We start from the raw sequence: 27,202 nt of genomic DNA, 5'->3' as shown, positions 1-27,202 counted from the left end.
TAGAACCCAATATATCCTGCAATGGCGGGGGTTGAAACGAATAAAAGCGATAGTTGAAGCGAAATGTGAGATTTATTGCAGAACCATTAATATTTACAACTTCCAATTCGACTATTTCCCCCCAAAAAAACTTCTAATTTGACTGCTTCATCTAGAGAGGTTAATTTGGATCCTGAAAATGGCTTTAGATAATAGAGATTAGAAACCATTCCACCAAAAGGAGAACATTACATAAGCATGTTCAACTCTGAAAGATCATCCATTGGTATCTCAAGACCAATGGAGTCATGGTCCTGCAACCCATCTTCATCAAAATTCAACCAAGAACCAAAATCTTGATGCTCACCAAGGTCATCATCATGGGAGGAAACTCCAAGCTCCTCCATGGAATCTAATTCATGAAGTTTCAAGTCAGTAAAATCAACAGGTTCCTCTGCCTCTTTAGGTGAATCTTTAGGCAACAAGGACTTGCTTTTTCTATTAACCACTGTTTGTTTCGATCCATGAGAAGGTTCCTCTCCTTCCATATTCTGACTATGAAATCCACTTGTCGGAGTTGATAGAACAGTGTTCTTTTGCTTGGACTTTACTTTTGTTTTGCGTTCAGTCTGGATGCTATCCATTGATGAACAACCTCCTGAGAGGGAATTGTTTCTCACAATATCTCTTTTTTGATCCCTATCTCTCTCACTTCTCTTCCCCTTTCCATCAATAACAGTACTTTCCAAAGCAGAAGTCACCCTCGAAGAAGCACTTCCGACAACATCATCAATCAGCACTTCTCTTTTCTTTACCCTGTTCAATATGGATCCCTGCTTGTAAGAAGCTCGCTCAGACAAGTGAAAGACAGCTCGGGAACCCTCCAATGAACCTCTATCAGCATTATCACAGTGGGAATCATATCTCTCAAACTCACTAGAAATGGCACCTGCGATATTGCAAGGGGATGATTATTTGTGTTAACATCAACATAGAAATATGTACTCCCCAAAAATAGGGGGGGGGGGGGGGGGGGGGGGGGGGGGTGGTGGGTGGGTGGGGTGGGAGAGATAAGAGAGACCATTGTCCCCAAATAAGGGAATTCGTAGAATGCTACTGCATCTAATAAATCTGAGATAGGAAGTATTTACTGTATCTTATGGAAATCATTTACAGATTTAACTTGAAAATTACCTGATCCTCTAACTTCTGCTTGATGGGAAACTTCATTGCATGTATTACTAGCAGTTCCCGAGCCTATACAATCAATAGACTTTATATCACTGTTGCATGATGGAGCAGAGAACATTACATCTCGAAGCACAGGATCAGTAAAGCAACTATTGCCAGTTTCTTCAAATTTCTGACATCTGTCAAGTGTGCGCTTGACAAAAGCCAATGCAACTTGTTTTGACACTTTGCGAACTGCACCTTTTGAAGCATTGCTCCCACGGCAAGCCTGTAAAATTGGTTTAGCACACAATAACTTGACAAAATGCCATGGTTCACAATTCATATCTGATCTGGTCATTGCTTATTATCCCAAGGGTTCCAAACTTTAAGATGAAAATTATTAGGGAAATAAATAACTGGCCAAAACATCAACAAGATATAGGTACACATGAAAACTTTCTAGGTTCATAAGTAGGATATCAAAAGTCTAATTTCTGAATGGATAATGCTTCTATATAATAACCGACAGTAACAGAAAATAGTATTTATTACCCAAAAAATAAAAAAAGGTAAGATCTAAAACACATTTGTTTTTTAATACAAAAGCTGTAATAATTCAAGCAAATGATTTTGATTCAAAGTAGCCTATTACAACATTAGCAAAAGCAGTTGCAATAATTTAATAAAATAGAATATAAAAACCACCTAAATAACAAAATAAAATATATTTGTCCACTTAACTTTGATATTAATGACTAGTCATACCATATTGGCAATTGATAACAAACATATAGCTGCATATCATAAAGGGAAATCCTTCTACTTCTACAAGGAACTTATGTACATTTCCTAAGACCCTTTATGGCCAAAAGTACTTTTGGAGTATGTGTTATGTCTTTCTACCTTTTTTTATAGCTCTTAGTATCTTTAAATGCAGATGAAGGTGGAGAACATTATAGAGAATCATTACGATCGGTACAAAACCCAGATAACGCAACAAATTGGGAAGAAATAGAAAGAAAAGGAAAAATCAGATGCAGAGCAAGATTATCTTCAAACTAAAAGTTTCAATTCAAAATATTCATTTGCAAAAACACAAAACATCATTTATAAAACTTTGCTTCTAGGTAGATTTGCCCTAACATTTTATGGAGAGACAATTGACATATTATGAAATTCATGATTTCAGCATGATGTGAGAATGTAAACCAAAGTCGACCAGACAACTGCTATCAAAGATTTGATCATTTATCTTCAACTACCTAATAGATACCCACTCATACATGTAAAAAATACCACTGAAGGCAACATCAAAATCCAGAGTGAAAAGTAATATTGGGGTCAATAATTAATAATTACATTTTTGCATGGATTAGAAACAATTAAAGAAAAATACAATTCATCCAGTAAAAGAATAAAAAATTACCACTCGTTTTTTGTAAGCCATCTCAACAAGTTGGTCCATTGCTATTTGTTCAACTTTCCTGCACATGAACCACATAATTGTCACTTAAAGAGACTTAAAAGTAATATTGACAATGCTGTCATAAAACAGCATAAAAGGACAAAATGAAGAGAGGTCTCAGCGCTCAGGTTCAACCATGAATAAGCAACAGAAAAGAAGAGTTCAATATCAGAGATTAGCAAAACATCAAACATTATAAATCCTACCTTCTTTCTACATCTCTCCCTTTCTGAATAGCCCTATCGATTTTCCCCAAGTTTTTCTTCTTCCTTCCAATCTATCAATCAAATAAAGGTATAGCAGATAAAGTGAGAATTGAGGTTTAGATATATATTTATGTATGCGTGTGTCTATATATGTATATGCATGTACAAATCTGCACACACACAAGTAACATTGAAAGACATTGTCCTGAAAACTTATTCCAAAACTGAAGTATTGGTGAATCATATAGCCAACAGAGAAAAGAAAATCTATGCAAGGAAACCTGTTTGTGAAGCTCTTCCTGAAGTTCTGTAATATATTCATTAATCAGTTCTTCTCCCTCTGCTAGGTCAGGCTGCAACGAGGCAAAAGTTACACCATAACAAAACGAAAGTGAGCAAAACCATAAACGCAAAATGAATAACAAGTATGAGGAAAAATCTTATCAATCGGAGCTTCTACAATAGATCAACATATCAATGAAACCATACCAATTTCTCTGGATATAAGCCGATACTCTGCAGCTCCAACAGAACCCTGTCATCTAGGCACATCAGCTGATATTGGCAATCAGAAGAAGGAAAGCCAAGAATGTGCAAATCCTGAGGTTGCATCTGACCAAGATCATTTGAACATATTTCACTCCCATTCCCCACATCAGAATGCGAAAATTCATCATCACCCAGACACTTTTCATTGCCAAGCAAAGAACCGTACATGGCTGAGTTCCGCAATACATTAGTTGCAGCACCACTATCACAAGAAATTCTGTCCAGCAACGAGTTCTTCTGGATATTGAATTCCACATTTGACTCTACTTCAGTTTCCATTCGGTCCTTATCTTTGGGTTCTATGTCAATTTGGTTACATGAACCACAGTGAGAATCATCACTGGCAGACTGTAGAGACATATTTTTTCCTTCGCTATAGTGGTAAAGTTCTTCACTTTCATCTTCTTCGATGAAAGCAGAAAGAACCCTTTGGCATAGTGGAATAACATTATTGAACCTTCTAGTGTCCAATCTTCTACAAAAAGCATCTTGTCTTTCTCCACAACTATTGTGGAACTCCTTATTTACAACATCCTAAGAGAACGAAAAATCACAATTAATAATATTGCCTAAGAAAATGTTACTTAACTCCCTAAAAGTCTTTTTAATTCATCTCATTTTTCAGGAAATCAACATAATCTTAATAGGAGTTAAATTACTAAAAAACCTATATATATATATACATAATTAAAAATATATGTGCACTCTGAAAATAAAGAAGCTTATAAATATAAATTTCTAATAAATACCGCTGCACCAAACATCTGAGATAAACTCTCCCCGAGCTCCTCAGCAACACCAAGCTGATCCACAATTATACAAAGAGGAAGAAAATTAGTCTCAGACCAGATAACTATTAGTCCTCAGATGCAGCAACCTGCATCTCAGATTTATTAGATAACTAAAAACAAATCAAGCTAGGAGCAGCATATCCCAGTCACCACCTGTTGCTGCAAGTAGGATGTGTCGTCTGAACTGGTAGAAGCAAATATATATTCCATTTTCTTCCAGAATGCACTAGAACAGGCAAGACCTACAGAAACAAGCATAACTTTTGAGATCATAGAAAATATAATGAATTCATCTTCTCATATACGTACATCCGCTTAATAAAATATCTCTGTATATTATACAGTTCCCTATTAATCCAAGCTAAATAGGTTAAGATACATACTACTAGCATTACGAGCAGAATCAGCAGCCAAATACAGTTCTTCATGATCATCATCAGATTCACCTGGAAAACATATGTGAAACATATAATAAAGGTAATATTGCAAAAACATCCACCAAGGAAAATATGTTAACATTTCCATACTTTCAGCATGGATTAAAATTATGCAAGCATGCAAGTTTAATATACATGTCCACAAACAAATTATTACATCAGAAAAACAAAATATTATTTAAAAAATAACAAATACAAATGTGCAGATATGAAGATACAAATATTACATAGTAAATTCTCTAGAGGTCATGAAATCTACATGATAAAAACACACCCAACAAATAAGCAAGAGAAAGAAAGAGATGGCTTGGTCTCCAAGCAGAAATATATATATTTTTTTTTTCTGAAAGTTGGATGTGCATGTGACAGAGCAAATTTAATACCTATAAAATGCAATGCTAACAAAGTAAAGAACCACTCAGATAGCCGGAATTTTTTGAGAATTGTAGATGCCAGTTAACAATAAATATTTGAGATCTAAATGTAGCAAGCTAAGTTTTTAAGCCACCACTACCTGTGAAATCTGAAGTTCCATTTCGTACCGTTGGCCCAAGTCGAGTTGAAGCTTTGCGATCTTTCAGCTTTTTCGAAGGAGGACGACCAGTTTTACTGACCAACAATTCAAAAAGGGAATTTTGTCAAATTCAGTAAATGATTTACTTAACCCAATTAGCTTCAAAGAAGGGGGGAAATGATTTAGGCACCTTCTATTCTTATCAGAAATAGGCATAACGTTCTGGAGTGGCTTTGCTGTAGGTGGAGACTCTGACTTGTCCAACATTGGACGAATGGCTGGCCTTGTTAAGGATGAACCTCTTCCACTCCTTCCTTGTCTTCGAACACCATCTCCAATTTCACCTGTTGGTATTTTATTCTTTTTTATGGGCAATATAAAAGCTCCTACTTTATGAGGTGTAGTCAAGGCAGCCGAACCACTGTCAATTCTTCTTTCTTTTATCTTGTTCTCCCCTGCTCCAGATTCTTCACTTTCAGATAAGCTATATAGAGATGCAACATTCTCGGTTTCACTTTTAAATTTTGGGGTACTATCATCTGTACTGCTTGCTAGCACTGATCCATTTGTCCCAACACAGGAAGTTCTAGCATTTAAATCAGGGTTTGTAAAGTCCTGAGATGAAATCTGTGCTTCAGCATTATTGGGAACCGGAGGAACTAAATTGGTTCTCCTTGAACGTGAGTTCTTATTTGATCTTTGGCCACCCCACCCAGCCATATGATGTATGGATGAACCTGTCGACACTTGACGTTTTTGATTTCCAGACATACCTACCGCTGGGACTTTATTTAGACCTGTAGGCTGTTCCCAATCTTGAAGAGCTCCTGATTGAGGGTGGGCATTAGGAGATGATTCTAGTGCCATGACAGAACCAGTTCGTGGAGCCCTAGAAACCTTTCCTTTAGTTACTGTATTAGGGCCCCCAGCTGAGTTACCTTCCTGAATGTTAGGCCTGTGAACAGTACATAGAATCATCAATCTATAACGAACTACATGAAGAAAGAAATTTGAAATCTGTCAAGAAACTCTAATGCAAAAATTTGAATCTTCAAACATACTAGTCACTCTGACTCCTTAACTTTTACTAATGTTGAACTTATAGTATGATAAAAAGAACATCTGAATGGCAAAACATACTTATTGCTTCCTTTTGGCAGAACCCTCTGCTCTAATACAGCCATACGATCCCTCGGAAGAGGAGCTATTTCTGGTTCACTCTTGAGGACTATACTTGCTTCTGAATTAGTAGGCTCAAAAGAACCATCCAACTTGTTGATTCTGCTGACTCCAGGGGACGATTTCGATCTGCAAACAAAAGCTTATAAAACACAAGTCTTTTGTTCTTTTTCTACTCCTTTAAAAAATGGCCTTTTATAAAAAAAGTTTAATAAGACACATGCAAGAGAGCACAAGTTATGTGCAATTTTACACTTCAATTAAGATGAACATATAAAATAAAGATTACAAACTTCCTTTTAAGGACTGCATCTGCAGGTTGCAAACAGAAGACACAATTTTAAACGAGGCAATACATGCACAAATACTTCATAGATACACAAATACCTGAAACCATGAGCATCACAAGATCGCAATTTGGAATCAGCAGTCATTTTTGGCTGCACAGCTCGTTTTGCATCTCGATCGACATTTATAATTCTATTACCTACTGCTCCCACAGATCGTTTCTTTTTAATCCTTTGATCCAAGCCTTCACCTCCAGCAAGCAGTCTACGGGTCTTTTCTTCAACCCGCATAGAACCCACACTAACAGCCTGGACTGAACTCCCATCCTTGTCTGCGAATATCTGAGTCCTTGAGATGGCAGCTGACCTACTATCTGCCTGGTAACATTGTAAAAGTGGACAAAATCTCTCAGAATTAAAGATGCTGAGATTGATCATCTCTAAAAACAAAAAGGCTATATCATTAAACAAACAAAGAGTACAAACCCGCACGTCAGCCACTGCAGTCCGAACACGTTTATTTAACCCAACACTCTTTGCCTTGTCTTCCAATCTCTGGTTAATGGTATCATGAGAATTCCTATGAACCTGGCTTCCCAATTTTACTAATGTTATTCCACTGGACCTCTCACTTGATGAAAGATCACTTCGTTGCCTCTTCTTTGAGGTTAAGGCTTCTCTATACTTATCCAATTTGAATATGGATTCACGCAGCATATTTGCCCTATCCCTGGTATTCACATATATTTTTGCTCATTATAAGCCACATCAGAAAAACAATTGATAAATTTGTAAACGAAAGGGAGAATTTCTTTACAGCCAAAAGACTGGACAACTATCTCTTCTCTCTTAAAAGTCAAATGTTTAGGAAACAAAATAACATATTTGATTTAACTATATGACATATATCCCAATATCAATGAAGGATATTTATTCCATTCATACCAAATACCCATTAAGCAATGCCATTCATCAAGACTCATAAGGCCAAATGCCCACTTCTGCTTCCTACCAAATTAATCATCATTACCACACTAAATATTTTTGTGTCATGAACAATGTAACTATAATTTCTGAATAGAGAAAATATTGTGTCATGATAGTGAATGTGCAATAGACAGAGAAATACAGCAAACAAAATATACCTTGCCTTTCTAGAGCCATCTTGTACGCTTTTTTTCAAATGCTTCAGTTCATCTGTTCCCACAGGTGCTGGAATTTTAGAATGAGAAACTCCAAAAGAATGTTCCTCAGATGTGCTAGGAACACCAAGAACCCGTCTTAGCTCTCCAGGGCGTGGATATTTCTGATTGCCTAACGTTATAGGTTCCAAAGGTAAACATTGGGGCAAAGGTGGCATTTCTGATGATTGGATTGTACTACCCCTGCTTAAATTATTCCCGGAGTTTAACATTATTCTCTTAACTCCGACAAACAGCTTCAAAACTAGTAAATGGATCAAACACCCCTTAGTCCCTTACCTCAAATCAACTTGGATTTTTTCTTTCTTCTTTTTTTCTCCTGCAAGGATACAATGATCCCCAAAAAAAAAAAGTTAATAATAATAATAAGTTCCCAATTGACTCGTACCCAAGTGTCACTGAAAAGGACAGTTTGTATTGCATGCAGCAGCCATTACACAAGGAAAAGAAAAAGTATTAAAATTACGAATTACGAAGTACAAGTACAATCAACTGTAAAATGGAAAAAATAAGCTCAATTACGTGTTAGACAACTATTTAGCCCAGTTTCTATTTCTGGAACAAAACAACATGTAAAATTTTCTTTCTTAACACTTGGTTTCCATTATCTTCCCAGAAACAACAATAAAATGTTTCCTAAATACATTGATCCTCAATATTTCTACAAATCCTTGGCACCAAAACGGTTAATTTAAAAGAAAAAAATAGATAAACAAATAAACCCAATTCATGATAAACATGTGACCGAAGAGCCACATTTAGCAGCTATTAAGCGACTATTTCTCTAAAGGAATCAACAACGACAACCCATAAACCCCTCCAATAAATTTTAGAACTTTCCCGCTCCCCAATCACCACCTCTGCCGCCGTATAAAATAAAATAAAAATAAAAGTCAATCTGAATCAAACACTTGGCCTATATTCTCATGTTTCCACTTTCCTCACCGCCACAAAACACCCAGAAGTAAACAATAATTCAAAAAAAAAAATAAATAAATAAAAAAATTGCAATTAAAATAAATATTAAATGAATAAATAACTCAAAACTCTCATTTCCTCTTTGTTTCCCGCAGCCAAACAGAAGGTATCCAAGAAAATCCAATCACTTCACAAAAAACAACAATAACAATGATCGAATTTTGACAAAGCTCAACTCGCTCCAAAAACCCTAGGGAATAAAGATCCTCATAGGAAACCCCCCCAAAAATTAATTTAAAAATAAAAAATTATAGGAATTGGGTAAAATTAAGCGAAAATGGAACTGAATTGACAATAAATGAAGCGAATTTGAAAGAGTGAAGAGGTATGAATCACCTGAGATTCCGCGTTGCCAAGTCAAGCTGGAGATCAAAAGCCTAAATCTTGGAAATGCTGAATAAAAGCGGGAGGGGGTGTATATAGAAGGCGGGACGGGTGTATATATAGATATCAATTCGTACACTGAAAATACGCACACGTCATTGCTGGTATATACGCACGTGTCACGTGTTTCACTACTGTACACCTGGGAAACCTGAATATTTTAATATATTATTAGTCTTAAAAATTGGAGGGAAAATTATAAATCTAGTGTTTGTTTTTTCAGAAAATTTCAATTTTTAACAATAATCTTTTTTTTTTTTTTTTTTTGGTTGGTTGGTTGGCAGAGATTTTTAAAATATTTGCTTGTTAAAATTATATTTTAAACTATTTTCATCTTTCATATGTAGAATTTTTTAAAACCGACTCAAATTTTTTAAAGAGAAACGATTAGCAAAAAAATTGCAATAGTGTTTTACATGCTTACCTCCAAAGAGAATTACTTTGAAACATTCTGCATGATCTCAATACTAATTAATGCACGTTTATACATCCTATATTGCTTAGTTTAAATTTTAAATTATGGACTAAAATTTTCTCTTCCAATTAATGAAAAAGCATATAGTTTGCTTCTAATATTTTTTTAATTTAATGATTATACATAAAATATTGAACTTGGATGAAACAAAAAATGCAAGTAATACGTAACATGTATTAAGTTAACAAAAATTAGTTTTCCTTTAAAAAAATGTAATTAATAAACCAAGGACAAAAAAATTAAAAAATTAAAATAAAAATGAAAATAAAAAAACCGAATTGATTGAAAGCTTTTAACTTCATACAAGAATTGAACGTGTGCATATCGCAAGAAGAAATATATAGCTTGAAGTAAACTAACGTCTTTAAAACATAACTAAAATTAAGATATATATATATATATATATATAAACTAAATTTAATTATATATAACAAGTACAATTAACTTTAACAAAAAATGGTGGTCATCCACCTTGATAGCTCTTGAATCCTTTAACAGCGCCATAATACATCACAGACTTCAATGTATATTTCTTGGTGAGGGAAAGAGAACCCTATTTATTAATTATTAAAGCTCCATATCTACTCAAACCTAACAAATTGTAAAACTACTAAGTTTTGGTTCATATGTACATATATGTATATGTGTACATATATATATATATATATATATAGAGAGAGAGAGAGAGAGAGATGTATATATATATATATATATAGAGAGAGAGGGAGAGAGAGAGAGAGATGCTACTATTTTACATGTTCTCTTATTCACCAACTATATGTACATAATTATGGGTCCAAATTGCATTATTCCATGCACCTTTTTTAATTACATTCACCAAGCCGAGCTCACTGTCCTCCTTATAGTCTTCAATTTATCTGCTAATTTCTGGGCCTTTGTTGACATTGTTGCTTGTTTCCTTCTCAATACCTAAATACAAAAAAAAAAAAAAAAAAAAAATTGTATAGTATTTATATTACACAAAATTAGTTTCATACATGCATTTTCAAATTAAACAACATTTTATTTTTGCAGTTTATTTGAAATTAGTTACCTCTTGCTTTCGCTTTTGCTCGGTTTCAGTCTGTTCCAAATTTAACAGAAAAAAGGTACATACATGAGTTCAAAATAAGCAATTATTACATAGGAAAGAAAATTAAAATAAAAAAGTTTCTCACTTGGGATGTGGATGCACTCCTTGTTTTCCTTGTCTTCTTTTATTTTTTGTCTCTTTTTTTTGTTTTAGTTATTTGTATCTTCCTTTGTTTACTATTTAATCTACTGTCTTATGCTGCTGAGACTCAATACAGGGAAAAAAAAAAAAAAAAAAAAAAAAACTAATGAAGAATGAATCCGATCAGGATCCATTGCATACCACCATTTGCTTCAGTTTCTCATTCTCTTCCCTGAGCTGGTTCAGCTCAACTTCCAGTTCCACAGTATAGGCCTGTACTAGAACAAAAGTTTTTATTACCATGGGGATAAAAAGTTTTGAGTTTTCATCGATGACCATTTTACAAATACAATCAGAAATTGTAGGATCAATATCGTGCATAATTTCTACCAATTGAATAGGTGTAACAAACAATTTAATGGTCATATCTACCTGTTTTCTAGCTCTAGACCTCGCTGCTGATTCGCGGTTCTTAATCATCCTGCGTTGCCTCCGCTCCACCACAACCTCCGGTGGACCATCCACTATCCTCTTCCTGTTCTTTAAACCACCTGATTCTGTCAAACTATGGCATTTCTCAATTGCATCATTAGAAGTGTTAGACACTTCACCACCACCCACAAGAATGTTACTCTGTCCAAACATCTGATATGTTCCAAAACCATTGCTACTTCCAGGGCAATGAGCTGTCCCATGTTGGGGATTAGTATATCCCGATCCTGATCCCGATCCCATCACATGATGTCCCATTCCAAGCTGTGTGTCCAAACAGGCATCGTTGTTGTTTGGCATGTTATTACCACATCGCTGTTGATTTGGTGTTTGTGTCACCGTTCTGTTTCGAGAAGCCCTGTTTGATGACTCTTGAACAACCCCAGCTTTGACAAGGAAATCTTCCAGGGTCATCTCTCCTAGTGTTTGTTGGCGTTGAGGACCGAAACAAGGGAAATTGTTGTTCGCCTCTTGCAGTGGCGGAGGCCGATCCTTGTGGATCTCAAACCAAACTTCGTCGACGGTTTTCTTGCAGAGTGGGATGGGAATGGAGAAAGAGCCTTGTCTAGCAAGACTGCCTGGTTGTGCTGCAGCAGCATCAGTATTGCTTTTTCTTTCATGTGGGGCAGCTTCTACTGGTGGTTCATCCTGGTTGAGCTGTGAATTAGGGACTTCATTTTCTTCCACACTCCAAATGTTTGCAAGAAATTCATCCATGTTCATCGACCCAAAACTCCTCCCACTCTTGCATCGAATCTCATCAAAGGTGAGTGAGAAGATTGAGTTTTGCTTATGGAGAGAAGACAATGAACCGTCTTTGGATGGTTGATCTTCTTCTTGTGGTTGATCTTGGGGTGATGGTTCTGGTTTGATATTGCCATTGCCATTGGTGGCAATGTTTCCATATCCAACACCTTGTGATTCCGAAATTTCCATTTTCACAGCTTCTTCAAAGGAGAGCAAACTAGGATTGAACTTGTAAACCCTCCAAAGCTAAAACAAAAAAAAACTAAAAAATAAAAATTTGGGAGATCTAGAAGTCCTCGATTAATACATGAAATTCAACTTCACCAAAAGTTTAAAAAGTATATAAATATATTAAAGTCTCCACTATTAATTTCCTTATTTCTCAAATATGGAACGTATGGTTCACACTAATTTCTTAAGAAATCAAACAAATGGGGTTATACAATTTTGAATGCAGTTGAGTTAAATCTCTCATTTTTCTACCATTTCAACGTACAGACTTATAAAATAAGTTTCAATTTCCCAGTAAAATCGACCAAAATCAGACTAATCATCTCATAAAGGTGAAAGAGGTCTATTCTGGCTCTGCCTCTGCCTCATTTATTTATCCACCTATCGTCTGCTCCAAAAGTGACAACAAAACCCATTTATATATATATGTGGCAGGAACAGTAGCTTTCTATCAATTTAATTTATAATATATACCTAGCCTCATAAGTTTATCTTCATGCATCATTGGATTTCTAGGATTCAACAAGAAGCTGGCAGACACAACAAAGAGCAACCAACAACCCAAAATGAATAAAATTATTAAGTAAAAGTAAATTATTACCTCTCCCCCCACCTTAATTAATTAATTAATTAGCTTTGACATGAAAAGTTATGAACTTTGTAAGCATAGAGGCAAGAAAGAAGCACTAAATCATTTGCAGGCATCTTAGACATTTTGCCATCTTTTTATTACCAATACTTAATCTAACCCCTAAAAGCTGAAATATTAAAAAGAACAAAAAAAAAAAAAAAAAAAAAAAAGGAGAGTAAGCAAAGTTGTAATCACTTTGTACTGCTGAGAAAAAAGATACACATAACCATGCAAAAGTGTGAAGGAGAAATGAAAGGGCATGCTGAAGAAACAAACTGAACTCCCACAAAGCACATTAAAAAAAAAAAAAAAAAAAGGCAAATAGATAATAAAGAAACAGAATGAAGTAGCAGAAATATATAGAGAAAAGGGAATTAATAAAATAATAGAATTTAAAAGAAAACAAAAAATGAGAAAGCTTTTACCTGAAGTTGATCTGGCTGTGCAGGTGTGAAAGAAAGAGAAGAGAGTAGAGAGGGAATTAGGAGGGGAGGGAGGGTGAAGAGAAGAGTGTAACTGCCAGTGCCACCTTTAACATTTGGTTTTATTCGGTGCCTCACTTTTTTGTGTTCGGTTTTATTTGACACGTTCACTGCCATGTGCCTCCTTTCTTCTGCCAAACCCAACTCCCAAAAGCCTTTTATTTTGCATGCACAACTCCTGGCATTGGGCAATCCGTCAACTTTTTCTTTACCCCTTGAGATTGTTGCACTATTATTGATTCCCACTGGAACAAAATTAATATTGCTATTTTATACTAATTATATTATGTATATGTATGTGTTACATACAGGTTACCATAAATATTATTAACCATATGAGCTCCCCTGAGTCCTGTCACTACAAAATGATGTGAAATCTAAATTTTGGTCCCTGAAATGGATGTCATGATGATAATGATCATATGAAATGTTTAATATTATACGTATTCGATTCGATCTATCTTTCCTTGGTTTTTCTACATGTAAAGGTTCTCTTTCTTTATGCGTGATTATTTAATTGCATGAATTAAAAATTTATTCATATCGGTTTAAGTTTATTGAATGAATAAATTTGCAATTTTATAAAGTTTTGTAGATCGTTACTGATTGAGATTATTTGTGAATCAAATTCATAAGTTTTTACGAATGACACATTTACTGAAATTAACGACTTGTATATTCGAACCAGATTGTCAGTGTAAACCAAAAAAAAAAAAAAAAAAAAAAAACCAAGAAAATGTTGCGGTTAATGATCTAGACAATACTAACAAAACCACTTTCGGATTCTAAGATCTTGAATGTCTTTGAACCCATTTAATTCAGTGGTACTTGAACTCAAATATCAAGGTCTAGATTGAATAAAGGCAAGATGGCAAAGGTCAGGATATATTGCAGAGATTATAGCCATTTTCTATACTAATTATCCGTATTCTCTGTTGACGAACAAGTTATGACTGGTACTCAAAATAAAGCCAAATATTATTTGACCAAAACATTTTTTTTCATCTTGATCTCATTATGGCATCAACGTTCCATTTTCTTCCATTATATGCCTCATTGACTCTTTTGACAGCAGCAAGTAACATAAACTAGGGAAACTTTCTTAGACCCATTGAAGCAAAACACTCATGAAAAGCAAACTATATTCCCTTCAAATTTCTAGTAACAAATGCAATGTACATATTTGGCTTTCCCTGATAAATAAGAATATAAAAAAGAATCCCTAGACAATCAACATTTTTTTTCCTTTTTTGGGTGAAACCTAGGCAATCAACATTTTGGATATAATAATGAGAAGAATATGTTACACACTTGAAGGTACAAATGTGGCTCTACTAGTTTGGGCCTCTATTTTTTTTTTTTTTTTTTTTTGTGGGTATCAAAGAGGTTTTTCTTGAAACAAAAGTGCCCTCAGGATTGCCTCAGATAAACCATTATAGTGCACAATCAAATGCCCACCATCAGGAACTTCATGATAATGAATCCAAGGTAGCTTACTTGAAACATATCTTTGAAGTTGAAATGGCACAACTTTGTCTTCATAACCTTGCCATATATGAACAGAGCTTTGGTTTTGTGGCAATGGATTGCTCAGATCCATGGGATCAAATTCCCAGTGGCTGAAAGCAACTGTAAAGTCGTTGCGGAGAGTATCGAAAACGCCTCTCTCTCGCAATTTATCCTGCATTCAAAAACATACACTTTATCAAATAATCAACAACATGTCATTTTCATATCTCATGTGAGAGCCATCAAGTTCAAATATGTAACTTTTATGGTAAATCATCGGACAAATACAATACATATTTGTGTTACCTGGGTGAGCATTGGGAATCCTGGTGTTGTCTTGAGGACATCAATATCTCTATTGTTAAAGAACACAGGGTTTTTTTCAAGGACAGAAGTTGAAGGAAGCCATTTCTGAGTAACCCACCAATAAAGTAGTCCAGGGGCATAGTGGGCTACCCATATTGACCATTGGACCAGTCTTCTTCTGTAGTCCTCCTTTATCAAACTCTCAGGGAGAGAAGGCCACCAATAATTGACCACTGGGACAACAAGAGCCACACCTGCTAGCCTGCAAAATTTGTAAACTTTGAACCAAAATAAATTTGATGAACAAAATATTTCGACATTATGTTAGTAGAAAACAAAGAAAGCTAGGGACTTAGAGTGTTATTGCCTGTCTGGTATATATTTGAGGCAACTCCAGGTGGAATATGAGCCCAGTGAGACTCCAATGACATAAAATTTGGATCCAATCTGTAATTGATCAGCCAGTTCTTGTATATCAAGTGCTTCACTCTTCACTGAACGATTTGGGTTTGGATCACTTTCTCCATACCCAGCTCTATCAAATTGCAGGAAATATATCTTTAACTCGTCTATCAGCTCCTGGAAACTAAAGCATAGTTATTTAACTTCGTTTTTACATTTCCTGCAAAAGGGATTCTTGTTCTAAACCATGTATAAGTAAAACAGTAATGATTTCTAAACAAACAAGGGATTCACAAACATAGATCTCACCTACTTTTGATATTACTTAGGCTTCGTTTGGAGTTCGGAAACTATTAAAGCAAAAGGAAACGAATACAATAAATGTAAAAGATTTCATTTTTCCTTGACTTTTAAACAATAACCCATATCAGTCGTTTTCTTATTAATATCTATGTTCTAAAAACATGCAAAAAGAAAAAGAAAAAAATCGATTTTATTGCTGAAAGATTCAGATCAAGAGGAGGATGGTATTAAAGGGAAGTGGTAAAATCTGTACTTGGGGTGCTAGAAAATTCATCTCTTTGGAGCTTCCAAAGCCATGAACGAGAACAATCTTGTGGTTGGATTTGAACTTGGGGACTCCTCTTTCTGTGTAAGCTAAATATCTGCCATCACTGAGTCTGATTCTTGTTGAAGTTATAACAGGAAGATCATCATCAGCTTCTGAAATCTCCTTTGGAGGGGGAAGTTGAGTGGCAAAGTAAAACATTCCCATAAGCCCCATTAGCAGCACGAATCCTGTTCTGGAAATCATACCTGAGAAAGAAAAAACAAAAGGCAGATCTAGTTTTTCTCTCTTTTCAACCTCAATATACAACAAAGCAAAAGAAAAGAAATGAACTTTCCAGGAAAATTTAGAGAAAAAAAAGATATATACATTTTTTTGGCTCACCTAACATGAATGCTGTGTACCCTGGCACAGGGGGGAACTGGGGAGCTTCAGATATTATAAGCCTACACAAATGTATCTGTGGAAAAGAGAGAATTGTTAAAGCAAAGAGGTCCGTTTGACTGACAAAAAAAGGAACTACAGGAATTTGTATTTGGATATACTTTTTGAAGGTTCTGCTGATGGAGGATATCTTAATTTTAGTAAATTTTCTATTGCCATTTTCTTTACCCCTTGGGGACATTGATTCCTCTTCTATGGTCATGAACAAAAACAAATATGTTGAATTTAAAAAATAATTTTTTTTAAACAAAATGTTGTGATAAACTGTTTAAAATGGAAGGTAATTATTAAAAATATGACCAAACAAAGAGTTTCTTTCAATTTAAGATGAATGCAATGTAACGTGGAATTGACTTGAAATTTTAGATGAATTAGGATTAAATCACCACACATCAAAATATTAAACTCCAAATAATGATTGTCAATCCAGGGAAAAATATCATGGATGTATTAAGCCTATGCAGTTTCGTTTGGGAAGTAAAAATAGGAGCTTGACAATTAAATTTTATTTATTTGTTTTTGTAATGTGTGGAATTAAATAATGATAATTATAAATGCCAATATTCAAAATAAAAATAAAAATAAAAAATAAAAAACGACCATATTGATTATAAATTTTTCACATTTTTTTTTTGTGAGAACCATTGTTCCCATAATCACATTATGATATACGGGATTATATCCTAACGAAAATACATATATATATTTTGATCATATATACGGGATTATATCCTAAAGGTATGGAATTATACCCATGCGCGAGTATATTCTTATAGTTGCTTGTTGGACTACGCTAAGCACTCATATGGTTTCTTTTTTGGATTAGTGGCTTTTTAGTATTTTTATTAATTTAGAATTTTAAATTTTAAATGTTCTAATTTAGATTTTTAAAAGTCTAAGTTATAAAAAAAAAAAATTTTATTTACTTATTTTTTTTATCATATATATATATATGGGATTATGCCCATGCGTGAGTATATTCTTATAGTTGCCTGTTGGACTACGCTAAACGCTCACATGGTTTCTTTTTTGGATTAATGACTTTTTAGTATTTTTATTAATTTAGATTTTTAAATTTTAAATGTTCTATTTTAGATTTTTAAAAGTTTAAATTATAAAAAAAAATTATTTATTTTCTTTTCTGTTTTATCATTTACAATAATTTTTCTTCCATTCTAATATTTTTTAATTATAAATATAGATAACATTAACTTTATTTGACAATAAAATTATATTTTAATATTGATTAAATATGATCAAATTTTCAATCACCTTTAGTCAAAAAGTACAATTGAATTAAAATGCAAAAAATTGAAACTTAATTGTCAAAAGTATAATGTTTTTAATTTAAAAGTTGGAAGTCTCACTTTTCCATATCATGGAGTACTAAAGTGTTATTATCAATATTATTATTATCATTTTCCTTTTTTTTTTTTTTTAACCCATTTTGTCGTCAAGACTACCGTTTATCTTTGTGGTAAAAATAAAAGATAAAAAAAAAAAAAAACTGAAGATGAAATGCTTGTGGCTTTAGAAAAGGTAATTTTTAATTTAAATCAAAAGCAATAAAACGGAAGTAATAATAAAATATGTTCAATTTTAGGGACTTAATTTTTTTCAACCAAGAATACCCATATATATATATATATATATATTATTAATCAAGGGTCAATGGATGATAATTTTTTCCCTTATCATTATTACTCATTAAAGCATATTCTGTGTGTGTATATATATATATATATATGTAATGGATAGAGTCCATATGGATTGGTGTACCCGGATACTTCAAAAAAAAAAAATATATATATATATATATATATATATGTGTAATGGATAGAGTCCATATGGATTGGTGTACCCGGATACTTCAAAAAAAAATAAAAATATATATATATATATATATATAAAACACTCCATATGAATCATATCCTTCATTTCCCTTAGGCTTCAAATGCTTTGCTTTCTTTTTTATTTTTATTTTTTCAATTTTATTTTACTTTTATTTTATTTTTTTCCCCCTATTTTTAGTAACAATCATAGCCAGAGGTCAAGCCCATAATTGAAACGTGGTCCGTTTTGCTAAAATTACAATAAAAGGCAGATAAAAAGCTTTCTATGTGCTAGCGGTGGGGGCTTCCCCAAGCAGAAGTTCCCTGAAAATTGCTATGCACAAACCGGTTTCATGAATCATCAAATGACCACCATCAGAAACTTCATGATATCGGATCCAAGGCAGCTTCTTCACGACATACCTCTGCAATTCGAAGGGGACAAGTTTATCCTCATGACCATGCCACAGGTAAACAGAGCTCTCATTGTTAGCAAATGGGTTTTCTAGTTCCATTGGGTCGAACTCCCATTTCCCAAAATGAACTATTATGTCTCGGTGAAGGGATTCATGAACGCCTTGCTGTCGTATCTCATGCTGCATTTTTGTTTTTATGACCAAAAAATTGTTACATAAACAAGTCTTTTTTGTTTTCAATTTTCTATTTAATTAGGAGAAAAGTTAACTCAAATGGAGTAGGTTAAGAGACAAAAAAGAGAGAATAAATTAAGTTATACCTCATTGGGCATTGGTACTTGTGACATATTGTTAATAGTCTCCACATCCCGTTTGTTGAAAAGTATAGGATGCCTTTGCATGATAGAGCAATAAGGGAACCACTTCTGGGTCATCCACCAGTAAACAAGTCCAGGAGCATGGTGTGCTATGCTAAGTTTCCACTGGTCTCTTTTAGGCTGTTTCTTGTATGCCTCATTAGCCAACTTAGCAGGGAAAGAAGGCCACCAGAAATTGATCACTGGAACTACTAGACTCACACCAGCAAGCCTGCTAGCACAGACCATAATATTTATATACCAGTTCTTTAATCAAGGGATATTTATAAAAATCATCAAATGTACTTTATGCTGTGTTTCAATTTGTTCTTAAACAATACCATGCAACATGAGTTAACATGACATGCCTTTATTTGTATAAAGTTTTGAACTAATTAGTCCTCACTACAAAAAATCTGATGGATCCGGAACCATGTGGTTTTCACTCACAAAAAATGGATGTGATTCATGACATGTTCTTTGTTGTCAAGGATAAACAAAGATCCCGTTCATTTTTGTGAATGAGGATTACATAATCCCGTACCCCTGTGAAATTTGCTCTTCCCTGACAACGGAAAACATGCCGTGTCAACTTGTGCAGCAATGCAAATGTTAAGTGATGGTAGATTTAAAAGACTAATAAAAAAACTTTGGTTAGTTGATGGCCTGCCTATGTGGTATGTATTTGAGGCATGCCCAAATTGCATAGGTTCCAATGGAGACTCCAATTACATAGAATTTTGATCCAAGCTGCATTTGATCAGCCAGTTCTTGGATGTCAAATGCTTCACTCTTCACTGAGCGCTCTGGGTTTGGATCACTTTCACCATACCCTGCTCTATCAAATGTTAGAATATACACACCCAGCCGTTCCATCATTTCCTGCATCATATTTATCAAAATTCAGGGACTAAACTGACATTTCAGTATACAATTGAGAGAAAATTTCCCTATTCTTAATAATATGACTATATCAGTTTGTGAGTGGGGGACATGCAAGTTATCTCTATTACCTCTATGGTTGCCTTGATTGACCATCAATAATGAATAATCCCATCAATGGTTCTACATGGGAAAAGTTCCTAATCCAATCATAATATTTTCTTGGAATATATATTTTTGAAATTTCTTCCTTTAATTCCCTTGCTGTGCCTACAATATCTCATTCATTATTCAACAGAAGAGGATGGGTTTAGAGCAGAAACACAAGTACCTGGGACATGGGCAAGTAGATGTCCTTGGAGCTATCAAAGCCATGAACAAGAATGACCTTATATTTAGCCATATCTTTAGGGGCACCCCTTTCTCTGTAGGACAAGTGTCTTCCATCACTGAGCCTTATTCTAGGTGAAGTTACAGAAGGACCATTTGGCTTCCCACATACCTTTGGAGGTGGGGGTTTTAGGCTTCTATACGCATACGATACAACTGAAGTTACAAACAATGACGTTGCTGCCACCACCACAAGCATCTCTCTGCTAAAGAAAAGTAAATATTAGGAGAAAGAAAGCAACAAGAAAGATGCAAATTTCTCTCAAGAGAAGCAATATTAACATGAAAATGGTAGAAACCCATCTATATTTGAGGCCACTACTCTCTTAGAGTTTTGACTCCTAGTTGGTAACATTATTATATACCTAACCTTCTTTGATGAAGTTGGTATTTTACAAAGCATGATTCACGTGCCTGCATAAATAGCAAGCATGAGTTATTTTTTAGTTAATTAAGAAAAGTTGGATCTTAGTGCCTTCACTAGTTCATTCAAGTGTGGGCATTGTAAAGTTCATTAACTTTCAAATCAAATTGGCTTTGTTTGTAATATCATTATTAAATGCATGCATTATTAGTTTAGATCCTCATATTGAAAATCTCTGAGTCTCTCAACTTTGGAAAAGGACAAAATATTCTTTCGGATTAAGGAAGTTAAGGTCTTTTGGTCATAATTATAGTGATGGACTACGACCATCTACCAATTTTTATATCCATATCCATACGTTACAACCATGAACATTGATCCAATGTGAATCCATCTATGAGTCCACTCCAATCCAGAAAAATGGGTCAGTCTCACATAACATCTCTCTCTCTCCTTTTTTTTTTTTTTTAGGGGGAGCATACCAATTTCACTTTAGTTAAAGACTGGCTAAATTAAACTATCAATAAATTATTAAAAAAAATAAAAAATAAAAAAAAAAGGTAAAAGATTTTGGTTGTCTATCTTTCACTGGCTGAGTGTGCACACGTGCGAAAGGAAGGGTGTATCTGGAAAATGGCCAAGTGTAAGAAGACCCAGGTCTGAGTGTCACGTGCTCCTCCCTCACCCTCCGTTGAAACGCAGCCTCCCATTTTCCTCATTTACTCTCCGTTGCCCCTAAGGTTTCTGGTTCTTAGCTTCGCAAAAGGAACAAATTATTATTTTTTTATTTAAAGAAAAAAAAATTCAAGGAAAAGAAAATTGATTTAAAACCCTTTATTCAATTTCAATTTTTCTTTTTTCTCAGAAAGTTATTCGTTTCGTACTCGATTTCCTCTCCCAGATCAAGAACTTAAAAAGAAGGTTCTTTTTATCTCTCTCCGTTCCTGTCTTTGTTTTGCTTTTTTTTTTTTTTTTTTTTTTAAGCGGTGAGTCACCCAACTCAACTCGTACCGAGTCAACTCTAGGGTTTTCCAAATTGTTACACGAATTTTTCATTGATTGATTGAGTGTTTAATTTTCAAAGGATGATTCCAGTGTTGGAGAGTTTGGTTTTAGATTATATGTGATTCTGATTTTGCCTTGTTGCTTTGAAAAGGTTAGGAAACTTAATAGCCAGGAAAGAAAGATGGCTTCTTTCTATGTTTCTTTGACGTTTGGCTCTCGAAAAGAATAACGTCTTTGTCAAATGAACTTAATTGTTTGTATTTTGATGAATTTTGAATGAAAATTTTCCTTCTTTGGTCATTTTTTCAAAGGAGCCAAACAGACTATTAGTAATTTGTCAGAGAAAACTAGGCACTTATTATATGTATATATATATATATGTGTGTGTGTGTTATTTTTTAGTGTTTTCTTGTTGATTTTCTGGGAAATATATGGTTTTTTTTCCTTGCAGTTTGGGATTGTGCCGGCTGAATATTTGGCATTCGTTTTTTTTGTTTCGGGTAAATTCGAGTATCTTAAGAGGGTTTTGTTATTTAAAAATTGGAGGTTTGGGTCTCATGAGAATTGATAGGGGAATGCAGAGATCGTTTCGCGAGGAGCAGAGGGTGCTGGGCTGGAAGACATCGTTCAGCCAAGGGATTGGCGTGACTGTGCCCAAGGCCAGAACGCGTGACAAACCGATGAGTTGGGTTTTCGTTCTCTAAGTTTTGGGGTTTTGGGTAGGCAGAGATTGGGTTTCTGTTGAGGACGGGAAATATTGTAATCAATGACTCGGATTTTGGTTCAGCGAGGTTCCTCCGGTGGGTCTTCTTCGAACCCCAGCCGTTCTTCTTCTTCTTCTTCTTCCACTTCTGGGTCTTCTGCGTCTCGGGCAGAGGCGCAGGTTGCTACTCCACAGCTTCTTTCAGCTGTGAAAGATGAGGAAGGTGGAGAGGAGGTTCAAGAACAAGTTATTGTGGATGATCTTGATCATTGTGGGAGTGTTGATGGTAAAGTGGTGAAAAGTGATGATCTCAGCTGTCACTCTGATCCGCAAGAGAATTCAAGTGATGAAATTGGTAATAGTGAGAAAGTGAGTGGTGATGATATCGCGGGTCCAGAGGAAGGTTTGAGCGAATCGAGAGTTTCTGAAACAGGGACAGTGGAGGATGATGACTCAAGTGGGGATACTCCGCAGAATAACATTGGAAGCTCACAGCCACAGCCACCGCCGCCTCCTGTTCCACCTCCAAAACCTTCTGCTTCAAACTCAAATTCAAGGAGACTTGTCTCAGGAGGTTCAAATGCTCCACGAATTGGTCCATCTAGAAGAGCCGTTGCGTGGCCTATCGTTTCAACTAGGACTTCACCAAGCGGGTCACGACCTTCTTCTCCCAGGTCTCATGGCGAATGTGAGGGTTACAATAGTGCTGATGAGCAAAATCCTTGTTTTGTATCCTCATATGATGATATTGTAAGTTTCTTCTTTAATTTCAAGTGAACACATTATCCTTGTTTGCATATACTCTCCATGGTTCGAAAGAATTGATTTGAATGGAATGTGAGGGGTAGAATGTTTGCATATTTTCTTGTTGCTTATGATAAAATGCTTTTTCGTAGACTTTCCGGCTGCATTAATGAAGCATATTTCAAATGGAGTGATGTTGTTAGTTCAATTGTAGCTTGAACATCCTTTCTTAACGGCCTATTACTATCTTATTTTTCATTTACGATCTTTGGATGTGGTGATATTAGAGCTCTCATTTCTATTCCCCATGTTATCTGCATATAGCTTGCTTGGATTTTTCCAATAAATTTATTTTACTCTTTGGAGGTTATATGCCCGGAAATATGGTTTATAATGCTCATATTGTTGTTTTTTTAGTTTAGGCTCAGTAGACTGCGCTTGTTAATTAACCAATTTGATGTGATATTGGAGTTTTCATGGTTACATAAGATGGCATTGTAGAATCACCTTCTTAAATTTATGTCAGGAAAGAGAACGGCAATTTGAAATTGATGTCAGACGTGCAAAGGGCTTAGAAGTCAAAAGGATGTTGGAAGATGGGAATTGTCTCTTTCGTGCTGTTGCAGATCAAGTCTATGGGGACTCTGAATTATATGATTTGACCAGACAAATGTGCATAGATTATATGGTATGATTGCTTCTCTTTTTACGTTGTTGGCGTTCTCATGATATGAGTCAAGAATACTTCTATTTTGTATCATGGCATGGTGTGTGTCAAATTTAGTGTTTCTCTTAGTGACGAAAAGCATGGAAGTTTGATCATGCATCGTTTTGGGGAGTTTTCCATTTTTCTCATTATGGTCTCTTGTAAGACATGATTTCATAATGAGGTTCTATTTCTTGCATTCATTCATTGCCTGATTTGGTAATTTGCCATCCACTTTTGAGCCTGTTGTTTCCATTTGCATGTATAAGGTTTATATGGGATTTGGTTTTCCTGCCTACTAGTCTACTTTTCTGAAAATTTTGATACATTACCTTTTTATTAATGCAGGAGCGAGAAAGAGATCACTTTTCTCAGTTTATTACTGAAGGTTTTACATCTTATTGTAAGAGGAAAAGAAGAGACAAGGTATGTAGAATTTTTATCTGCAAGCTGTTTATTCCTTTAAAGTGTAAACTGTAAAGGTTGGATTTGCAGCTTTTTTAATTTTTCCTGCTTCCTTGTGTTCCCCAAGTTCTTGTGTCGGGCATGATCAGTAGTATAATTTGTTATTTTGTTTTCCCTGGTTTGGAGGGTCCTTGAGGAGGTGGGAGAGGGTTGTCTTGTGGAAATGTGTTGTTTATGTGATTTATAAGGAAAATAACATTACAGTTGCTGCAAATGACTGTGTCAGTGGCGTATTTTTATTCCCCAACGTAAATATTTTTAGATAGAAATCTAAGTTATGGACCAAAACATCGCACTGAAAAAATATAGTCCAAATTTACCATGCTAAGGATCCGCACTCAAGAATCATAGATTATCTAGTTGTAAGTCCAAGAATGAGTTGAGCTTAATTTAGCTTTATTATGCAATATCTAGTTAGATATTCAGTATATTCTTCTAGAAGCCAATCTACCTGATGGATTTAACAGTCCTTTTATGAGGATTTAGAGGACATGCAATCTTCTTTTTCTGGTATAGATGTATATATTTTGTGATCTTTTCTGACAGGTTTATGGAAACAATGTGGAGATCCAAGCGATGTCGGAAATGTATAATCGGCCTATTCATATTTACTCCTATGGCACAGGTGCTGCTTTGTTTGTGATGGATATAAAAATTCCAAATTTCTTCAAATGCCTCCCATTTTACAACATTTGACCATTTGCTAACTTCGGTTGGTGATGCAGAGCCTATCAACATTTTCCATGGAAGTTATAACACCGATACACCACCCATACGGCTGAGTTACCACCATGGGAATCATTATAACTCTCTTGTTGACCCACGTCGATTAACTATTGGCGCAGGGCTTGGGTTCAGTTCTCTTCGTGGGGTACGTCCATGTGCCTAGTTGTTGTATTTATCTTCATCTGATTTCATTTTTTCGTTTATCTTATATCATGAATATGGAGAATACAGATCTATATTATGTTCATCCATCTGTAATAGGTCTATGAAATTTAGGAAATATGAAAAGAAATTCTGAAAAAAAGTTTTAAAAAAAAAAAATTACTAATTATGCTTGCAAATTAAAAGCGTAGGCGAGCATTTTCAAATGACAAACTATTGGAAACATAGTTGGTAACAAATAAAATTTGATATATGTTTTTTTTCATCCTTATTGATATGACTGATTTTTGGGGATTCACAAAGGTTCATAAGAGAAGGTGTAGTGGTGTCAGAAACATGTTTGATAAGTGGAAATTGGACTTGACGTACTGCCTTCTTGTTTTGAATGCTGCAGTATTACTAAATTTTTTTTGTTGCCTGTGTATAACATTATGTTCTGGTTTGCTTTGCAGACAAATGTTGACAAAGATCAAGTCAAGGCTGCTATTAAAGCTCAACAAGACCAACAGATTGATAATGTTCGTATCTTGATTCTGTTGCAAATATGCACAATATTTTGCATGGTAGACTGAACACGTGTTTCTTTTTCATTCCTTTCCTACTGACAGGCACTTCTAGCTGAGGGCCGGTTTTATTCCGATCTTGAGCTTACTGAGAAGGAAATTGAGCGCATGGTGATGGAAGCTTCAAGAGCTGAGTACCTTGCAGATGATTCTTTTAAGCAACAGATTGGCCGTAGAGAGTCTTCTACTTCCAACGCAGAGCCATCATCTTCTGGAGCTAGTAAGTATATAGTTTTCCTCCATACAGGATGCAGTGCAATTCCTCTACAGAACAATTATTAATCAAATTATATGGAATCTTAAAATATCATTTATTAATGAAATTAAATTCCATAATTGCTGACTGTATTTGAATGTGGGATCTGATTATTTATCACCTGCTTGGGTTCTTAATCTGAAGAACATTCGTTTGCTGGCTATAATTAATTAAATAGCAGGATCGTCAGGCAGTGAGACAAAGGTGGAAGGAAGGAGGGACCATGGTGTGCAGGATTCAGTCCTTAGCAACAGCATGCAGATGGTGTTATCAATGGGATTCAGCTACCTGCAGGTGATTGAGGCCTACAGCATTTTCGGGGAAGACGTTGATTCAATGGTTTGTTACTTGTTGGAAACGAGCAGCAGCAGCCGGCGCAAAGGCAAGGCAACTGAATGAGCATGGCAGCAAGACAGGAAGTCAAAAAGAATTTGATGAAAGATAGAATGTATCAACTTCTTTTATGTGGGAAAAACTGTACTCTTTGTTTAAAGAAAAAGAAAGAGAAAAAGTGACTCGTTACCAAGAATCCTATGAATTTCAAATATATCAGACTCCAAGTCCTAATCAATAAAATGAATGATTTAGTTTAATATGAAGTACCACTACCAACCTTAAATCCCTGGCATCATTTGGTTGACTGCTGCAATGATTCCTCTCTTGTTGGTAGCAACAACCAAGCCTAGGGATGACAGCCGGATAGCTTCCTAGTTTGGAAAAGCGAAGTTCAAAATTTGGAATAATTACATGGTAAAGTATCTCTAAATTGGCTGCTTAAAGTCCCCACTAACTTTTATTTTTTATTTTTATTTTTTTGGGCTTCAAAACACCAGCTTAGGAAGACCAAGCTTAAATATTTGAAGGAAAATTAAGGTTTTATACATTTGAAAAGGGGAAATAAACGTTGATATAATTTTATACAAAGACAACGCTTACGTTGTTTTTGTTGGGTTTATCGATTTACTTATTTGATTTGATTGTAATTGGAATTTGGAATCAACAGTCAGCTAAGGGTAATTAGGTTGTC

The 27,202-nt window shown here is 34.9% G+C and overlaps 5 protein-coding genes across 13 annotated transcripts; 1 reads left to right on the top strand and 4 right to left on the bottom strand.

Moving 5' to 3' along the window:
* Positions 1 to 53: 53 nt before the first annotated feature.
* LOC107410028 (uncharacterized) lies at positions 54 to 9,185 on the bottom strand. Of its 2 annotated transcripts, XM_016017446.3 has the most exons (16): positions 9,097 to 9,185; positions 7,726 to 8,101; positions 7,067 to 7,310; positions 6,681 to 6,958; positions 6,255 to 6,422; positions 5,305 to 6,069; positions 5,115 to 5,209; positions 4,547 to 4,609; positions 4,317 to 4,405; positions 4,122 to 4,175; positions 3,313 to 3,906; positions 3,105 to 3,176; positions 2,824 to 2,894; positions 2,579 to 2,636; positions 1,174 to 1,438; positions 54 to 928 (listed from the first exon to the last, which is right to left on the bottom strand). In XM_016017446.3, exons 2-16 carry the CDS (start codon positions 7,992 to 7,994, stop codon positions 228 to 230), a joined length of 3,786 nt encoding a protein of 1,261 aa, XP_015872932.2. In that variant the 5' UTR covers positions 7,995 to 8,101; positions 9,097 to 9,185; the 3' UTR covers positions 54 to 227. The 2 variants fall into 2 exon arrangements, with proteins under 2 accessions (XP_015872932.2, XP_015872938.2); XM_016017452.3 differs by lacking the exon at positions 9,097 to 9,185 and having other exon boundaries at positions 7,731 to 7,890.
* A 1,175-nt stretch (positions 9,186 to 10,360) lies between these two features.
* LOC107409642 (ABSCISIC ACID-INSENSITIVE 5-like protein 1) lies at positions 10,361 to 13,508 on the bottom strand. 2 transcript variants are annotated; one of them, XR_007239344.2, is made up of 5 exons: positions 13,320 to 13,508; positions 11,226 to 12,278; positions 10,995 to 11,071; positions 10,674 to 10,703; positions 10,361 to 10,549 (listed from the first exon to the last, which is right to left on the bottom strand). XR_007239344.2 is itself a non-coding variant. In XM_016017070.4 (5 exons), the coding sequence occupies exons 1-5, from the start codon at positions 13,491 to 13,493 to the stop codon at positions 10,454 to 10,456; spliced, it is 1,425 nt and encodes a 474-aa protein (XP_015872556.3). In that variant the 5' UTR covers positions 13,494 to 13,508; the 3' UTR covers positions 10,361 to 10,453. The 2 variants fall into 2 exon arrangements, 1 of the variants encoding a protein (XP_015872556.3); XM_016017070.4 differs by having other exon boundaries at positions 10,995 to 11,066.
* Positions 13,509 to 14,501: 993 nt separating this feature from the next.
* Positions 14,502 to 16,725, bottom strand: LOC107409763 (uncharacterized). 2 transcript variants are annotated; one of them, XM_048469167.2, is made up of 6 exons: positions 16,707 to 16,725; positions 16,546 to 16,621; positions 16,150 to 16,409; positions 15,559 to 15,770; positions 15,192 to 15,453; positions 14,502 to 15,057 (listed from the first exon to the last, which is right to left on the bottom strand). In XM_048469167.2, the coding sequence occupies exons 2-6, from the start codon at positions 16,550 to 16,552 to the stop codon at positions 14,755 to 14,757; spliced, it is 1,044 nt and encodes a 347-aa protein (XP_048325124.1). In that variant the 5' UTR covers positions 16,553 to 16,621; positions 16,707 to 16,725; the 3' UTR covers positions 14,502 to 14,754. The 2 variants fall into 2 exon arrangements, with proteins under 2 accessions (XP_048325124.1, XP_015872676.3); XM_016017190.4 differs by lacking the exon at positions 16,707 to 16,725 and having other exon boundaries at positions 16,531 to 16,669.
* Positions 16,726 to 18,524: 1,799 nt separating this feature from the next.
* LOC125420852 (uncharacterized) lies at positions 18,525 to 20,772 on the bottom strand. Its single transcript, XM_048468068.2, has 4 exons — positions 20,423 to 20,772; positions 19,880 to 20,091; positions 19,174 to 19,441; positions 18,525 to 19,033 (listed from the first exon to the last, which is right to left on the bottom strand). Exons 1-4 carry the CDS (start codon positions 20,678 to 20,680, stop codon positions 18,722 to 18,724), a joined length of 1,050 nt encoding a protein of 349 aa, XP_048324025.1. The 5' UTR covers positions 20,681 to 20,772; the 3' UTR covers positions 18,525 to 18,721.
* Positions 20,773 to 21,511: 739 nt separating this feature from the next.
* On the top strand, positions 21,512 to 26,768 carry LOC107410070 (OVARIAN TUMOR DOMAIN-containing deubiquitinating enzyme 6). 6 transcript variants are annotated; one of them, XM_016017481.3, is made up of 10 exons: positions 21,512 to 21,766; positions 22,302 to 22,350; positions 22,432 to 23,303; positions 23,824 to 23,985; positions 24,352 to 24,429; positions 25,015 to 25,093; positions 25,194 to 25,339; positions 25,809 to 25,874; positions 25,965 to 26,139; positions 26,354 to 26,768. In XM_016017481.3, the coding sequence occupies exons 3-10, from the start codon at positions 22,617 to 22,619 to the stop codon at positions 26,572 to 26,574; spliced, it is 1,614 nt and encodes a 537-aa protein (XP_015872967.1). In that variant the 5' UTR covers positions 21,512 to 21,766; positions 22,302 to 22,350; positions 22,432 to 22,616; the 3' UTR covers positions 26,575 to 26,768. The 6 variants fall into 6 exon arrangements, with proteins under 6 accessions (XP_015872967.1, XP_015872974.1, XP_048324024.1 ...); XM_016017488.3 differs by having other exon boundaries at positions 22,422 to 23,303; XM_048468067.2 differs by lacking the exon at positions 22,302 to 22,350.
* The last annotated feature ends 434 nt before the right edge of the window (positions 26,769 to 27,202 follow it).

Source organism: Ziziphus jujuba, chromosome 10 (assembly GCF_031755915.1).
Source record: "Ziziphus jujuba cultivar Dongzao chromosome 10, ASM3175591v1".
Classification (NCBI taxonomy): Eukaryota; Viridiplantae; Streptophyta; class Magnoliopsida; order Rosales; family Rhamnaceae; genus Ziziphus; species Ziziphus jujuba.
Note: the sequence above shows the minus strand (reverse complement) of the source record. Positions and strands in the feature narration are given on the sequence as shown.

What these genes read in the sequence shown, in the direction of transcription:
- LOC107409763 (XM_016017190.4), bottom strand. Translation starts at nt 16,552, where the DNA reads ATGTTAGGTGAGCCAAAAAAAT. An exon ending in CTCAAATATATACCAGACAG is followed by an intron (nt 15,454 to 15,558) that starts GCAATAACACTC and finishes CAAATTTTGCAG; the next exon opens with GCTAGCAGGTGTGGCTCTTG. An exon ending in GATTCCCAATGCTCACCCAG is followed by an intron (nt 15,058 to 15,191) that starts GTAACACAAATA and finishes TTTTGAATGCAG; the next exon opens with GATAAATTGCGAGAGAGAGG.
- LOC107409642 (XM_016017070.4), bottom strand. Translation starts at nt 13,493, where the DNA reads ATGGCAGTGAACGTGTCAAATAAAACCGAACACAAAAAAGTGAGGCAC. An exon ending in GGTCTAGAGCTAGAAAACAG is followed by an intron (nt 11,067 to 11,225) that starts GTAGATATGACC and finishes GTTCTAGTACAG; the next exon opens with GCCTATACTGTGGAACTGGA. An exon ending in AGCAAAAGCGAAAGCAAGAG is followed by an intron (nt 10,550 to 10,673) that starts GTAACTAATTTC and finishes TTTTGTATTTAG; the next exon opens with GTATTGAGAAGGAAACAAGC.
- LOC107410028 (XM_016017446.3), bottom strand. Translation starts at nt 7,994, where the DNA reads ATGTTAAACTCCGGGAATAATTTAAGCAGGGGTAGTACAATCCAATCA. An exon ending in CTGCCAAAAGGAAGCAATAA is followed by an intron (nt 6,070 to 6,254) that starts GTATGTTTTGCC and finishes TACTGTTCACAG; the next exon opens with GCCTAACATTCAGGAAGGTA. An exon ending in ATTTCTGATAAGAATAGAAG is followed by an intron (nt 5,210 to 5,304) that starts GTGCCTAAATCA and finishes ATTGTTGGTCAG; the next exon opens with TAAAACTGGTCGTCCTCCTT.
- LOC107410070 (XM_048468067.2), top strand. Translation starts at nt 22,617, where the DNA reads ATGACTCGGATTTTGGTTCAGCGAGGTTCCTCCGGTGGGTCTTCTTCG. An exon ending in TATCCTCATATGATGATATT is followed by an intron (nt 23,304 to 23,823) that starts GTAAGTTTCTTC and finishes AATTTATGTCAG; the next exon opens with GAAAGAGAACGGCAATTTGA. An exon ending in TATTTACTCCTATGGCACAG is followed by an intron (nt 25,094 to 25,193) that starts GTGCTGCTTTGT and finishes TTGGTGATGCAG; the next exon opens with AGCCTATCAACATTTTCCAT.
- LOC125420852 (XM_048468068.2), bottom strand. Translation starts at nt 20,680, where the DNA reads ATGCTTGTGGTGGTGGCAGCAACGTCATTGTTTGTAACTTCAGTTGTA. An exon ending in TCTACTTGCCCATGTCCCAG is followed by an intron (nt 20,092 to 20,422) that starts GTACTTGTGTTT and finishes AATATGATGCAG; the next exon opens with GAAATGATGGAACGGCTGGG. An exon ending in AAGTACCAATGCCCAATGAG is followed by an intron (nt 19,034 to 19,173) that starts GTATAACTTAAT and finishes ACAAAAATGCAG; the next exon opens with CATGAGATACGACAGCAAGG.